A 15,124-nucleotide genomic window follows, 5' to 3' on the forward strand; every position below is an offset into this window, starting at 1 on the left:
CCTGAGTGCCCGCCTTTCATACGGGACCTGGGAGCCACGCCTCCATCCGGGCCCTGTCCCTTTAAGGGAAGTGGATCCGGGCCGCGGGCGCGGCCGGCGTGCGGCGTGTCCCTGTGCGGGCGCGGCTCGGGGCGAGGCGAGGCGGCGGCGGCTCCAGACCGCGGCGGTGCGCAGCGGCCAGGTGGGTCCTCGGAGCGCGTGGGCGGGCGGCGGGACCCCATGCCCCGGGATGACAGTGTCCGGGGTCAGCCCCCCGACGCCGGGGCCAAGGCGGGAGGTGGGACCCGCCTGTCAAAAGGAGCATCCGCGGGCCGCCAGGACCCTGCCCGTCCGGACGGGAAAGTGAGCGCCGGGGGCCCCGCTTCCAGTGTTTGAGGTCTCGGGTAGCCCAGGCTGGCCTTCGGCTGCCGCATCGGACCCCCCCACCTCCCGCCTGACTCGGTTCTTGGAAACGGTCACGTTCCCGAGTACGAATTCGTGGAAGGTCTGGGGCTCTCTTGCTGGGGATGAAGCGTTTGCCTTGTGTCTGTAAAGCCCTGACCATCCCCAATACCATCGATGGCCCTTACCACACACCTCCCCCCCAAAAAAAAGGGTGGACAGGGGAGATTGAAAAACAGATCACAGGAAGTTAACTTCGGTGGCAGTTTCCTCTTTTTTTAATTTTTTTGAGACAGGGTCTCACTATTCACCCATGCTGTCCTGGAACTCACAGAGATCTGCTTGCCTCTGCCTCCTGAATACTGGGATTAAAGGCGGGCGCCAATACCTTTTCCTTTCCAATACCTTTCTCCGCTCCTCCTCCCTCCTTCCTTCCCTAGGCCTACATTCAAAGCAAAGGGTTGGTGTAGTGTGAGGCGTGGCAAAGGCCCTTTCTACATATTCCAGAGCCCACCTGGATCCTTGTGGTTTTTTGGTTTCTGATTTAGGACGGGGGCACTGGACAGTGGCATGCCCAGTCTCAGGTTCCTTCCACACCTTCTCCAGTCTTTCCTGGAGATCATAAAATCTTAGAGGCTCCTGGTAGCCCTGTTCCTAGGCATCCTGAAGGCTGAAGCCTCCCATGCACCCCCATGCAACCCGGGGACGGTACGGACTCTCCTCTCTAGTCCACGCTTCCTTCAGCATGGAGGCACCCATGAGTAGTTTTGGAAGTGAGGGAGCTCAGAGAGGTGATAGTTGGGGACAGCAGGATGTAGAAGAGACTGTAGACTTAACTATTGACAAGGGCAGGAGCAGAGAAGCTGAGAGACACCGCTCTGAGGACTTCCCGTGTCCTGTCCCAGGCACCTTACTAGGACTCATTGAGCAACCTCCTGGTTATATCGCGGTGATAAGGCCTGAGACTTCGCCCCAGGCCCCTAGACGTCTCTCATTTCTCCACCTTGATGCACAACAATTTCATTTAAGACCAAGGACAGCCTGGGCAACTCAGTAAAACTTCATTTCAAAAAGAGCAAAAGGAGCCAGGGTGAGGGTACACGGTTTAATCCCAGCATTAGGGAGGCAGAGGCAGGTGGATCTCTGAGTTGGAGGCCAGCCTGGGCTACAACAGCCTTGTCTATGTATCCTGCATAACAGCTTAGATGCAAGATTGTATCTGTAGCGAACTTCTGCCCTCCAGGGTTCTCCCATTGTGCTTTAAGCCTGTATTCAAGACCTCCTCCCTCCTTCAATAAAGGACATTCCGCATTAAAAACAACAAGAAACTGGGGCATGGTAAGGCCTAGAATCCCCAGTGAGGGGCAGGGGCGTGGTCAGGGTGGAGCCCCGCCCAGAATCCCCAGTGAGGGGCAGGGGCGTGGTCAGGGTGGAGCCCCGCCTAGAATCCCCAGTGAGGGGCAGGGGCGTGGTCAGGGTGGAGCCCCGCCCAGAATCCCCCAGTGAGGCCTTGGGGGCGTGGCTCAGCTGAAGAACATTAATTTAGGATATCCAAGGGCCTGGCTTCATCCCCAGTATTAGATGGAAAAAAAGATGAGCACAGCCCCAAGGTAGAATTAATTTTTCAATGTTAGGATGGTGTGAAAGTGACACAAACATGATGTGAACCTCATCTGTCCCGGACCAGTGACATGGAATAAGCAGATGCCCCCAGTCAGATCTTATGTCAGACTGATACCAGGACGACACTGTAGGGCGCCATGTGGCTGTGGTGATGTTCTTTGGGTTCTGTGGATGACATGCCTTTCGACATAGGAGATATGCATATGTATATGGTGGAGTGTGTGTGTGTGTGTGTGTGTGTGTGTGTGTTTGTGCATGCGCTCGAGCACCACCTGCCTACAAGAGCCCCAGGAAGTCAAAGGGGGGTCTTGTGCCCTGGAACTTGAGTCACAGCAGTTGTGAGCTGCCATTTGAGTGCAGGGAACCGAACCCCAGCCCTATGCAAGATCAGTAAGTGCTCTGAAGCGGGGCGCCATCGCTTCAGCTTTTATCTTTTACTTTTCATTTATGTTGCAGTAGGACTTGCTGTGTGCACACTCGTTATTCCCTCGGTTGCTCAGGCGAGTGTCAAACTCAGCAGTTGTCCTGCCTCGGTCTCCCAGGCGTTAGAGCTGCAGGTGTGGGTATCCAGGTTTAGTGGTTTATTGGGCAGAATCACACTGTAAATCAGAACATCCGGATGTTCCTGTACATTCCATCCCTCCTGCTTTTTCTCTCTCTTTTATAAGGCAACCAGAAAGTTTGAAACTACGTATTGGCTCTCATGGAGTTCTAGAGGTTTCCATGACATTTATTCCATCAGCAAATGTGTGGTGAATAGCTCCTTTTGGGGGGTAGGTTGTGACAGGGTCTTCCTGTGTAGCCCTGTCTGTCCTGGATCTCGCTCTGTAGCCCAGGCTGGCCTCGAACTCACAGATCTCCTGCCTCTGCTTCCCAGTGCTGGCTTGGGCATGTAATCATTATTTTTAAAGCGCGGCATATTACTGTGTGGTCTGGCTTGGCCCAGAGCTCTCATTCAAGCAGTCCTCCTGCCTCAACCCCCTGAGGAGCTGGGAACAAAAGCTGCAGACATGATGGAGTTCACGGTGACTGGAGCAGAGCCTCTCGCCAAGTGACTGCGTGGCCAGGAGCTCACACCGTGGCCCCGGCCGACCTGAACTCCCCATCCTCCTGCCTCAGCTCTGCTGCTGTCGCAGCAGCATTTTGGGTTCATGGTGTAACTGACTGGAGTGTAGGTCTTGGCTCCACAGTGACCTGTGTCTGTGGCCTCACAGGGAGGCCTCCGGGCGCTGGGGTCTGCGGCTGGAGTTTAATCACGCCTCCTCCCCTGGGGCAGCAATGGGGAGGGCCTTGGTTTGAACCTTAACGAAATTTGCATTTCTCCATCTATTGATTTATTTAATTTGGTGGGAAGAGGTTAGAGGAGGGAGGAGCCTGGCCTCTCCTTCTCCGCGTGTTCCTGTGGACTCGGTTCCTCAGGCTGTGGCGGCGTCTTCACCCACAGAGCCAGCTCACTGGCCCTGATTGAGTTTTCCTCCCCGGCTCCATGTTGGAACCCAAGACACGTTGCTGTTACTCATCTCTCAGGAAGCTGCAGGCTGCCCTTCAGAGGCCAGGCGTGGTGGGGCAAGCCTGCCAGCCTAGCACTGGAGGTAGAGGCAGGAAGGTCAGGTTCACGGCCAGCCTGGGCTACACAAGACCCAGGAGTGCCAGTTCTTTACCGGGTGGGATGGCCCAGCTCACATGCACACTTCCTGAATGACCTCCACACTCCGAAAGTCCCTGTGGGTCATCTCTCCAGTCAGCGTCCCCTGCGGTGGGAATCCCCTCCACTCAGAAAGTGGGGTTCCAGCAAGGGAAGTTCCTGGGAATCCCCGCAGTTGGGAATAGGTCTGGATTTCCCAGAATGCCCGACCTGAAGTTTCTTAACCAGAAAGGGCAAAACCTGTCGGAACAGGAGGATTCTATACAGCGTAGTCCCGCCGAGGGTGTGCTTCTCCTTGCTGAGGATCATCTTACGGTTGGTTCCTCCTCCTTTTCCCTTTTTACCCCAGTGGAACTGGGATGTGGAACCCTGAACACCTGCCAGCCAAACACTTACCCCAGACCACGCCCCCAGCCCTCACTGGGGATTCTGGGCGGGGCTCCACCCTGACCACGCCCCCAGCCCCTCACTGGGGATTCTGGGCGGGGCTCCACCCTGACCACGCCCCCAGCCCTCACTGGGGATTCTGGGCGGGGCTCCACCCTGACCACGCCCCCAGCCCCTCACTGGGGATTCTGGGCGGGGCTCCACCCTGACCACGCCCCCAGCCCCTCACTGGGGATTCCAGACTGGGGCTCCACTCCTGAGCCGAGTCCCCAGCCCTGGTTTACCTTTTGATTATTTGAAGATACATTTTTCCTTTCTGTGTTTAGATCAGAAAACCGGAGTGTACACAATTATAAACAATCCTAAATAAACACTAGGAAAGATAAGTTCTGGCCTAGCCTGGGCTATACTTTGAGACCTCATCTCAAAAACAAAAGAGAGTTGACCCTAGTTTCTCCATCTGCAAAATAGTCCTGTGGCTGCTGCCCTGCCGGAAATGGTCATTTTGATAGAGGTCTCCGTCTAGGGCTCCAGCCTGTGTCGGGTGCAACACCCAAAACCTGAAAATTAAGAGTTCTGAATCAAGGTGTTGAGGCAGGGCCTTCAGAGCAACTTGTGCTATAGAGAGCAAGACTCTGAAAGAAAAGGAAATGTGGACTGACCTGGTGGAGAGCACTGGCCTCCCTCCATGGGCTCCACCCCAGCCCCCCATTACCCAGCACTCAGAAGTGGAGGTAGGAGGGGGGGGGCCGGGGGGGGGCGGCAGTGGCGGCGGCGGCGGCGGCGGCGGCGGCGGCGGCGGCGGCGGCGGCGCACGCCTTTAATCCCAGCACTCAGGAGGCAGAGCCAGGCGGATCTCTGTGAGTTTGAGGCCAGCCTGGGCTACAGAGTGAGTTCCAGGAAAGGCGCAAAGCTACGCAGAGAAACCCTGTCTTGAAAAACCAAAAAAAAAAAAAAAAAGAAGAAGTGGAGGTAGGAAAGTCTTGAGTTTCACGTCACCTTTGGTTACACAATGAGCTCAGGTCCAGCCTGGGCTACATGAGACCTTGTCTTAAAAAAAAAAAAAGGAGAAAAAAGTAAAAAAGGAATTGTTTGGAGACTGGGGGGATGGTCGGCAGTTATGGGGTGCGTGCTCTGCCGCCAGCATGCTGGCTCTGTGGTCCCCTCACAGTGAGGTCTGGAAACGTGTCATAGTGAGTAGAATCAAAACACAAGGTGGAGGGCAGAGGCCTCACTTCCGCTTTGTTTTGTCTGTTGGGGTGCTGGGTATGAACCCCGAGACTCAGGCCCTGCCCACCAAGCTGCATGCCTAGCCCTGACGTGACCTTTCTGGGTGGAGGTGGCCCTGAGACCCTGCCAGAGGCCAGCACTGCACACTGAGCAAGCTCATGGAACCAGCTCAGGCCCTGTCCCCAAGGCGATGGCAGGATGTGGAAACCTCCGGAAGGAAGTGGGTGACCCAGGGCTCCTGAGCCCTGCGCCCTGCCCTGGGAGGGGTCAGAGCCTTGTTGCCTAGTGCTCTGTTTTCTTGTTTTCAGAAAGGGAGGAAGAGGAGCCTTATCTACCTCGCGTCCTTCTAGAAGGTTCTGACTGTCTGTCGTGTCTTGTTCATCAGTGGGACGACGACGACCTGGAGAAGACGACCCTGAGGAGCTCGTGTCCAGTTCTGAGCAGCTGTTGGAAGTCCACTAAGAGGACCGGAGAGGAGGTGCCCAGACGGGGACTGGGACTGGGCGGGGGGTGATGGCCAGCCTAGGTCTCTGTGCCGGAGAAAGTCTGTTTCTGACAGAAAGGAACTATCCATCCCCAGATTTTCTAGAAAACATTTGCTTCTCCCTAAAAAAAAACAACAAAAACCCCGCTTTTTAAGAGGACGCAGACGTGACGGGACTACGAAAGATCCCTGCCACTTCAGTTTCTAGAACAACCTTGTGGAGTACAGTAGACACAGTAGAAAGTGTACAGAAGGGCCACAGCAGGCTGGCATGATGGGATCAGCCCAGCCAGTGGGACGCTGAAGAGAGGGTGGAGATTTCAGGGTTACCCTGAGCTACTGCATGAGTTCAAAGCCAGCCCAGGCAACTTAATGACCATGTTTCAAAATAGAATCTAAGAACCAGACAAGTGAGAGAAGCTTTCAGAGCCTTGTTGGTCTAGGCCTCCGGAAGGATCGTCCCCTTTGAGGTGGAGAGACCTTCCTGAGAGGGTTGTCCCTTTCCAAAGTCCCTTTGGGCCAAACCCAGAGCTGGTATCACACAGAGGCAGGCAGAGTGGGGAGGACCCTTCGTGCCTCCCCATGGTGGCCCCAGCTCCTGCTTGCCCCAGCGTGGTGACAGCATTAGAGGGAGCCCCAGAATTGTCCCAAGGAAAACCCTGAGGCAGGCAGGCAGACAGACAGACAGCCACCAGCAGGTGGTAGCCGGCTCAGCTCCCCTCAGTACAACCAGAGGCAAGGCGTGACCCAGGGGGCCTGCTCAGGGGAGCCAGCCCGGTCCCAGGTGCAGCCACTGTGCCTACCATCTCTGGTAAACTGAGGCTTGTCCAGTGAGCATGTACAGTGAGTTTAGATGGCAGACTGTCCGGATGTGGGCAGGCAGCCTGAGGGGGTGCCGAGCAGGTAACAGTCGCCGTGGAGGGATGCGGGCACCCCTGCCCTCCGGACTGCGGTGGGAATGGGCCCCGCGGGTCAGGGAGGCTGCTGCAGGCAGATGACCAGGAACGCAAGGCCAACCTGGGCTGCGCAGAAACAGAAAGGGCCCTGACTCAGAAACAGAAAACAGAGCTGGCGGCTTCTCTAATTGCCGCCTCCTGGGGAGGCCCCAGGCTGGTCTGCCCGGGGTGGGGGGGCTGAGGTAGGAGTGGGGGGAAACCCAGGCTGGAGGCCCTAGATTGCAGCGTGTACATGCTCAAGGCTCCTGACACTCAGCCCTCAATCCAGTGTCACTGTCCCCCAGGGCTCTCCTCCCACAGACTGTGGTGCCGAACCAGCCAGCCTCCCCACCTCCCCCAGGGTCCGGGGCAGGGGATTGCTGCCTCCAGGGGACCCTGGGGGGAGGGGGCAGATGAGTGGCTGTCCCCAGCTGGTAGCACCCAGGGTACAGTGGGTGAGGTACCAAGGACGTTTCCTCTGCCATGATGCCCCACAGAGGAGCATGGCCCGGGGCCACTGTGCCCTGAGAGCCTCAGGGGAACTGCAGTGGAGGTGGCATTTCCTCAGAAGGTGGCTGTGAGGTGCACAGTGCCTAGTCAGGTGTGAACCAGCAAGTTCCCACACAGATGGGGGTGGGGACATGGGGAACAGATGCCTTGGGGGAAGTTGGGACCTATCTAGCATTCACAGACTCCTGCCTCCAGGGTACCACAGCCTCCAGGGTACCACTGCCTTGACTGGTGTCCCTGGTGACTCCCACATGGGCTCACCATGGGACAAATCATCAACCTCTACTTTGTTTTTATTTATTTATTTTGAGTGGTCTCACTATGTAGCCCAGGCTGGCCTGTAGCTCACTATGTAACCTAGGCTGGCCTGCAGCTGAGGATGACATTGAATTCCTGATTCTCCTGCCTCCACCTCCTATGTGCTGGGGTCGTGGACATGAACCACCACACTCAGTTTATAACCTCTTAACCTCTTACGTTCTAGATTCCCATAGCCATGTTGCCTCTCAAGTCCTATTCTGAATGGTGGAGCTGACCCAGCCGAGGCGCAGGGAGCCAGTCCTGGCTTCTTCTCCCTTGCTGGTGTGCTGAGCGCTGAGTGCCTGGGCGCAGTTTTGTTGACGTCCTAATTCGTGTGTCCTGTGACTCAGTCACGGGTTTAAGGCACAGAAAGCAGGACTAAGGACAAGCTAAGTTGTACAGTCACCACCTCTCATTCCAGAACATTCCACCGCCCTATGAACTATGATGTCCCTTTCCCCGTCCTCACACATCCACTCCTGTCTGTAAATTGGCTTAACGAGGACATTTCCTGTCGTGGGGTCCCACGTTGTGGCCCCTTTTGTCTGGCCCACCACACTTAGGCATGTGTCAGCATCTCCTTCCTGTGCATGGTTCCGTGGTACTCCAGTGTGCATCGGCCAGGCTGGGGTCTGTCGCCCATCTGTGGGCCCCGGGCTGTTTGGGCTCCTGAAAGGCGTGCTGTGTGGCTGAGTGTCACAGCTCTGCACAGTGTAGGTGTGACTTAGTTCTGTGCGCTCTCCCGGAGGGGCTGGGCAGGTCCACACGCTGGTTACAGGTCACATGACAGAGAAGGACCGAGGACTGATTAATGCTGAGTGTTGGTTACGCAGTCTGGCACCTGGCACCCAGCTCTCAGGAAGTGGAGGCAGAAGGACCAGTGACTCAAGGTCAGCCTCGGCTACATAGTGAGTTGGAGGCCAGCCTGGGCTACATGAGACCTTGTCTCCAAAAAAAACCACACAAGTTGTTTAGCTGAATGAGGTGGGGCTGCCTGTCTGGGGCGGGGCCAGCCCACCCCACGTGCCCCTCCCCCACCCCACAGCTCCCCTCGGTCTGTAGATGTCTCTCCATTTCCCAAGCACCCTTGTGTCTTTTCGTGACCGCACCCCAGAGTCCATCTCAGGGTGTCGTCCCGAACGGCCTCACCTATCTCAGACAGTGGGGTGCGGTGGGTCGTCCGTCCTTGGCGCAGGCTGAGAATGAGGCTCCAGACTTGTGGGAGTCCTCGGTTCCGTCCCACTGGGGAAGAAAGGATTTGGTCATTGGCTGCCCAGCCGTTCCTCACATCTCTACAGAACCCTCACAGGTCACATCCCAAGGTCCTGGGGACCCGATGGCTCCACCCGGAGGCCACACCACCTGTCTCTGTCACCTCCACAGGGTCCCCAGCCAGGGAAGAGCACATGTGCCTCTGAGGAGCCTGCCCCTTGGGTGAACCTCTTTCCCGCTGAAGGTCTGCAGGCCCGACCTTCGTTTCTGGAGCAGACTCTGCTTCAGAAAAGTCTCTGATTACCCAGGCCCAAGTCCTCGCCCTGCAGCCCGGGCTGGTCTGGATTTGGGGCAGTCCCCCTGCCTCAGCCTCCTGGGTACTTGGATAATAAGTGTGTGCTACCCCGGCCTCCTGGCCATTTTTATGAGAACAGTTCCTCTGTGGCGGGACTGGTGTAACTAGCGATGCTCCCGCCCACCTCCCGAGTGCTGGGTGCATGCCCGTCGGGACCCAGCCCTAATGGTGTCCGCTCCTCTTCCAGGCCTCTGGGTGGCCACACCATCCCGCTGTGGTCTCTGCTGCGCGTCCTGAGACACAGGTGCCACCAAGATGTCAAACCCGTTCCTGAAGCAAGTCTTCAACAAGGACAAAACTTTCCGGCCCAAGCGCAAGTTCGAGCCCGGCACGCAGCGCTTCGAGCTCCACAAGCGCGCGCAGGCGTCCCTGAACGCGGGGCTGGACCTGCGGCTGGCGGTGCAGCTGCCCCCGGGCGAGGACCTCAACGACTGGGTGGCCGTGCACGTGGTGGACTTTTTCAACCGTGTCAACCTCATCTACGGCACCATCAGCGACGGCTGCACCGAGCAGTCGTGCCCGGTCATGTCCGGGGGCCCCAGGTACGAGTACCGCTGGCAGGACGAGCAGCGCTTCCGGAAGCCCACGGCGCTCTCCGCGCCCCGCTACATGGACCTGCTCATGGACTGGATCGAGGTGCAGATTAACAACGAGGATATCTTCCCCACCAACGTCGGTGAGTCAGGGCCGTGCCCGTGTCTGCTCACACCCGGGAGGGGCCCAGCCTCGCCAGGCCCCCGTGTCTGCTCACACCCGGGAGGGGCCCGGCCTCGCCAGGCCCCCGTGTCTGCTCACACCAGGCCCCCGTGTCTGCTCACACCAGGCCCCCATGTCTGCTCACACCCGGGAGGGGCCCGGCCTCGCCAGGCCTCCCCCCATCTGCTCACACCCGGGAGGGGCCCGGCCATGCCAGGGCCCCGTGTCTGCTGGATCCACAATACGGGGCAGAAAGGGCCAGACAGGCTCAGCTGGCTTCGTGGTGTGTGTGTGAATGAACACTTACTATTGTGTGTGCGTGCGGATGGGTCCCACATAATACGCAAGAGCCTGTGGGGGTTAGCAAAGGATTTGATCTCCGGCAGCTGGAGTTAGAGGGGCTTCGGAGCGGCCATCGTGGTGCTGAGAACTGGGCCTGGCCTCTGCGAGTGCTGACTGGGCCTCTCTACGCTAGCACGATGAGTTGGTTGTTTTTGGTTTTTTTGTTTTTTTTTTTGTTTTGTTTTTTGTTTTTTGTTTTTTGAGACAGGGTTTCTCTGTGTAGCTTTGTGCCTTTCCTGGAACTCACTCTGTAGCCCAGGCTGGCTTCAAACTCACAGAGATCCGCCTGGCTCTGCCTCCCAAGTGCTGGGATTAAAGGCGGGCGCTACCACCGCCCGGCTTGTTTTTGGGTTTCTGAGACAGGGTTTCTCTGTGCAGCCCTGGCTGTCCTGGATCTCGCTCTGTAGACCAGGCTGGCCTTGAACTCACAGAGATCCGCCTGCCTCTGCCTCCCGAGTGCTGGCTTTTTATTCACATTTTATCGATCGTTTTGGGTTTTACTTTTTTTTTTATTTACTTATTTTATAAGGTATGGTCTCCCTGGTTGGCTCCAAACTCCCAGAGACCACCCTGGCCCTCCGTTCATCCCGAGTGCTGTGGTTACAGGCGTGTGCCACCACACCTGGCTTTTACTCACACTTCATTGTGTGTGGTTTAGCCTGGGTCTGGGCTGGCGACATGGCGGCAGGTTCTCTAGAGGGCGGAGCTGTAGAGAGTCTCTGTCGATTTAGAAAGGAGTTTATTCAGATGGCTCACGGGCTGTGTCTGGCTAGTCCACCAGTGACCGTCTCCTGGAAGAAAAGCCAAGAATCTAGTAGTTGTTCAGCTGCTCTCAGTCTGCACCGGAATCTGGGGGGTGGGCTCCCACACCAGTGAAGGAAGCCTCAGCCGCAGGGCAGATGAGCCGGCCAGCCAGAGCGGCAAGCAGGCGGGGAGCAAACGCTTCCTCCTTGTGTGGGCTGCCGCCGGAAGGTGTGGCCCGGGTTAGGGTCCAGTCAGGAGAGCCCCCCCCAGAGACAGGTGTGGTGGCACACACCTTCAATGCCAGCACTTGGGAGGCAGAGGCAGGAGGATCTGTGAGTTCGAGGCCAGCCTGGTCTACAGAGTGAGATCCAGGACAGCCAGGGCTGCACAGAGAAACCTTGTCTTAAAACAAAGAGGGCTGGCGTGGTGGCCCCAGATTCCCAGGCTTCTCACCTGCTGAGTGTGTTTCCAGTGCCGTGACTGTGCCTCCATCCACATGCTGGCCACCAGTGAAGTGCTGCCCCGTGGTCCCCACGCAGGCAGGAGGATCAGGAGGGTCAGGAGTGACCTTGATCTCCTGTGTATCCAGTTCGAGGCAGCCCAGGCTCCCGGGAAAACAACAGTGGCAGAAAAATGATAAACACAGTAAAGTAAAGGTGCACATGTCACTTGGGGTCCTCACTCAGCTCCTGGCCAGCAGTAGTCCAGGTGTGTCGGTGCGTCCCTGCTGTGTCCTGGGAGCACACACCCGGCCTGTCCCACCTCGCTCTGAGGACACTGAGCCCCAGATGGCCCAAGACAACCCCCAGCCTGAGGTCCTCAGCTTAAGCCCCACCTAAGGACTCCCTTCTGCCACTTGTGGGGACCTCCGAACTCTGTGGACCAGGACACAGTCTGCTGGGGAGCCCTGTTTAGTGACCCCTGGGACACTGGGGACACCGGCTGCTTGACTGGGCCTGCGTCCTGGGACACTCACAAGGTCATAGAGTCACATGCTGGCGGTTGGTGTGCTCAGGACGGCACCGAGCCCGTGGAGTGAGGCGGCCAGCAGGGACCAGGCCCGGCACAGGGAAGGCTCCCGGCACAGAGCAGGAACTACCCCCGCATGGAAGCTGATGCTCGGCTCGGCAGGAAACTGGTCCCTGGGATGGGGGAAGGCTGTGTGACCTCACCTCAGGCTGGGCTGCCTGGACTGAGGTCGGGGTGGGGTCCCAGGCCAGCTGGTCCTGATGGTCCCCTCCCTGGCCCCTCTGCCCACCTCCAGGCACACCGTTCCCCAAGAACTTCCTGCAGGCGGTGCGCAAGATCCTGTCGCGGCTGTTCCGCGTGTTTGTGCACGTGTACATCCATCACTTCGACCGCATCGCGCAGATGGGCTCCGAGGCGCACGTCAACACCTGCTACAAGCATTTCTACTACTTCGTCACCGAGTTCAGCCTCATCGACCCCAAGGAGCTGGAGCCCCTGGTGAGCCCTGGGGGCGGGGACCCTCGCCTCCCACCTCTCCTGGGGTGCCAGCCAGAGGGCGTCGTTAGTGTTGGGGTCACACACCAGGCAAGGAGGCAGTGTCATGGCTTTACTTGACATGCATTAATGTTTTGCCTGCACATGTGTGTATGTGAGGGTGTCAGATCTTCAGATAGCTGGGAGCCGCCATGTTGGTGCTGGGAACTGAACTTGGGTCCTCTGAAGGCAGCTGGTGCTCCTGACTGTTAAGCCATCTCTCCCGCCCCATGCTTTCTTTAAATTGTATTTCATTCTGTTTATCTGGGTTATTATTTCTGTGTGAACGCGGCTGCCGTGACATGCACGGGAAGACCACGGGTCAAGCTGTGGCATCTGTTCTTGCCCTCCACCGTGTGGGACCTGGGGCTCAATCCCAGGGGTCAGGCTGGACCCCAAGCCCTGCTGACCCCTGAGCCGTCCTTTGTAGTTGTTTGTTTGGAGACAGCATATCACGTAGCCTAGGCTAGCCCGATCCCTCGATCCTCCTGCCTCCACCTGGTGCGGGGGTGACAGGTGGTCCCTCCCACTGCCGACCTCTCTGTTAAGCTGTGTGGCCTGTGTGGCCTGCGGCCACCTGCCTGGTCTCAGGTGGACTTGAGCCACAGCCCGTGCCCACGTGGCCCAAACCAGAGGCACAAGCTCTCTGTCTGCCACAGGGCCGCCCCACCCCGCACGCTGTCCAGGCCTTGCACCCTGTTCCCCAGTGTGTTCCCCTCATGCCTCTGCCTTTGACATCTGCCTGGTCCCCACAGAAGGAGATGACCTCACGGATGTGTCACTGAGGCCAGCGGGGAAGTCCACGTCGGTTTTGCACAGCCTGTGACTCCGGAGCGTCGCCCCAGATGCCATCAGAAGAGCAGCGGGACCCTGGCTCCCCCTCCAGCTGACTGAGCCCTCCAGCTGACCTGTCCCCTTGCAGGGGCCTGAACTTGGATTCTGTGGCACGGTGTGCGCCCACGGTGTGCACCGGGTTCACACTGTTTGTGCCAGAGCCTCCGGCAGGAGGCCGATCCGGAGCCATTGCCAACCACCCTTGACCCTCTCCTTGTCTCTGCAGCCTTGCCGCCATGGCCTTGGTATGTGTGGCCTCAGCTCTCTCTTTCCACGTGGGCAGCTGTCGTCCCTCTGAAGATGTACTAGCGTGCCATGCCCTCCTCTGCCCAGGCCTGCCTTCTGGTGCACTCTGGTCAGCAGGCATCGCCAGAACTTTCCACTCACTCTGCCTAGCACTTCTGAATGCACCTCTCCACCCCCCGGGCAGGACTCCCAGCATGGAGTGTCTGAGGAGTCTGCAGGGCCAGGGTACAGATGCGTCGTGCCTGTGATCCTGGAGCCCCGGAGGCAGGTGCAGAGGGGTTGCTGCAAGTTCAAGGCCACCCTGGCCCTGCACTGAGAGTCGGGCCAGCCAGGTCTCCTAACAAGACTCTAAAAAAATGTAAAAGGAAGCCGGGCGGTGGTGAGCACACCTTTAATCCCAGCCCTCGGGAGCAGAGACAGGCGGATCTGTGAGTTCGAGGCCAGCCTGGTCTACAGAGCGAGATCCAGGACAGCCAGGGCTGCACAGAGAAACCCTGTCTCAAAAAACAAAAACAAAAGCAAAACAAACAAACATCATAAAAGGATGGCTCAGGTGGTAAAGTGTTGCTGCAGAAGCGTGAGGACACAGTGTGACCCCGGCCCCCGGGGAAGCCAGCTGTGGTGGCATTGGTCATCCCAGCCTCAGAGACCCTTCTGCTCTGCACCTGAAGTACTCAGATTAAAGATGTAAGGCACAGCACCCCGTCCATTCAGAAATTGTTTTGTTTTGTGAGACAGGATCTCACTCTATCCGTGGCTGTCCTGGAACTCACTCTGTAGCCCAGGCTGGCCTCGAACTCACAGAGATCCACCTGCCTCTGCCTCCCGAGTGTTGGGATTAAAGGTGTGCACGACCATGCCCAGCCCTTCTGGAGATTTTAGAGAAAAAAATGAAGCAGTTTCTAGTGGCTGCCCTCCTGGGCACAGTGTCTGGACCAACTCAGAATCCAGGAAGGAATTCTCACATGGTTTCCTACTCCCGCTGGGATCTGCGGTTCCTTAGGGGTGGCACGAGGACCCTCCCTTCCTTCAGTGGCAGCGTGCTGCGTAGCCAGACTTTTTGTGTGCCACAAGACCGAATTCCCACGGACGCCCTCTACCATGCACGGTGGGCGTCACAGGGTGAGACTGTCCCTAGCTCCGGTCTTTGACCCTCTTGGACCTTCCCTTGAGACCTGTGCACTGTGAAGACCCCAGGGAACTCTGGTTATTTTCCCAGATCTGGGAGGCTGCCACCGAACTAAAGGCGTACAGTTGACAGGATGTCCATGCCTGAGCCGAAGCCTGCGAGTCTCCCGGGTCCTTCCAGATGCCACCATGCCTTGCGCTCAAGGACCAGCCCTCAAGGCTTGCCTGAATGTATCTCCCACCTGCAAGACTTGGCACTGTGCCCAATCGGACCAGCCCACACACCAGCTCAGGGAGGGATCCACACCGCCTCATCCATCCCCCCTCAATACAAGCCTAAGAATAAAGCGGTCATCTTGACACTCTGGCAGCGGGATGTCGTTTGTGTGGCTCCTACCCTGCAGGGGATGGGTGACAGCTTCGGTCACGGCCTGTTCGACCCTCAAGGGAACCCAGGGTGATGTGAGACTACACAGAAACCAGGTCCACAGTGTGTAGCCGCACTTTATTTTTTTCTTTTGAGATGGGGTTTTCCTGTTGTGTGCATTGGTGCAGTACCGCTCCTCGTC

The 15,124-nt window shown here is 57.7% G+C and overlaps 1 protein-coding gene across 2 annotated transcripts; it reads left to right on the forward strand.

Annotated features, from left to right (window-relative positions):
• Window positions 1–52: 52 nt before the first annotated feature.
• On the forward strand, window positions 53–14,922 carry Mob3a (MOB kinase activator 3A). 2 transcript variants are annotated; one of them, XM_042267220.2, is made up of 5 exons: window positions 53–181; window positions 5,652–5,744; window positions 9,250–9,738; window positions 12,109–12,311; window positions 13,103–14,922. In XM_042267220.2, exons 3-5 carry the CDS (start codon window positions 9,318–9,320, stop codon window positions 13,130–13,132), a joined length of 654 nt encoding a protein of 217 aa, XP_042123154.1. In that variant the 5' UTR covers window positions 53–181; window positions 5,652–5,744; window positions 9,250–9,317; the 3' UTR covers window positions 13,133–14,922. The 2 variants fall into 2 exon arrangements, with proteins under 2 accessions (XP_042123154.1, XP_015852395.1); XM_015996909.3 differs by having other exon boundaries at window positions 85–181; window positions 5,575–5,744.
• The last annotated feature ends 202 nt before the right edge of the window (window positions 14,923–15,124 follow it).

Source organism: Peromyscus maniculatus, chromosome 22, assembly GCF_049852395.1.
Source record: "Peromyscus maniculatus bairdii isolate BWxNUB_F1_BW_parent chromosome 22, HU_Pman_BW_mat_3.1, whole genome shotgun sequence".
NCBI lineage: Eukaryota > Metazoa > Chordata > Mammalia > Rodentia > Cricetidae > Peromyscus > Peromyscus maniculatus.

What these genes read in the sequence shown, in the direction of transcription:
- Mob3a (XM_042267220.2), top strand. Translation starts at nt 9,318, where the DNA reads ATGTCAAACCCGTTCCTGAAGCAAGTCTTCAACAAGGACAAAACTTTC. An exon ending in TATCTTCCCCACCAACGTCG is followed by an intron (nt 9,739 to 12,108) that starts GTGAGTCAGGGC and finishes GCCCACCTCCAG; the next exon opens with GCACACCGTTCCCCAAGAAC. An exon ending in CCAAGGAGCTGGAGCCCCTG is followed by an intron (nt 12,312 to 13,102) that starts GTGAGCCCTGGG and finishes TGGTCCCCACAG; the next exon opens with AAGGAGATGACCTCACGGAT.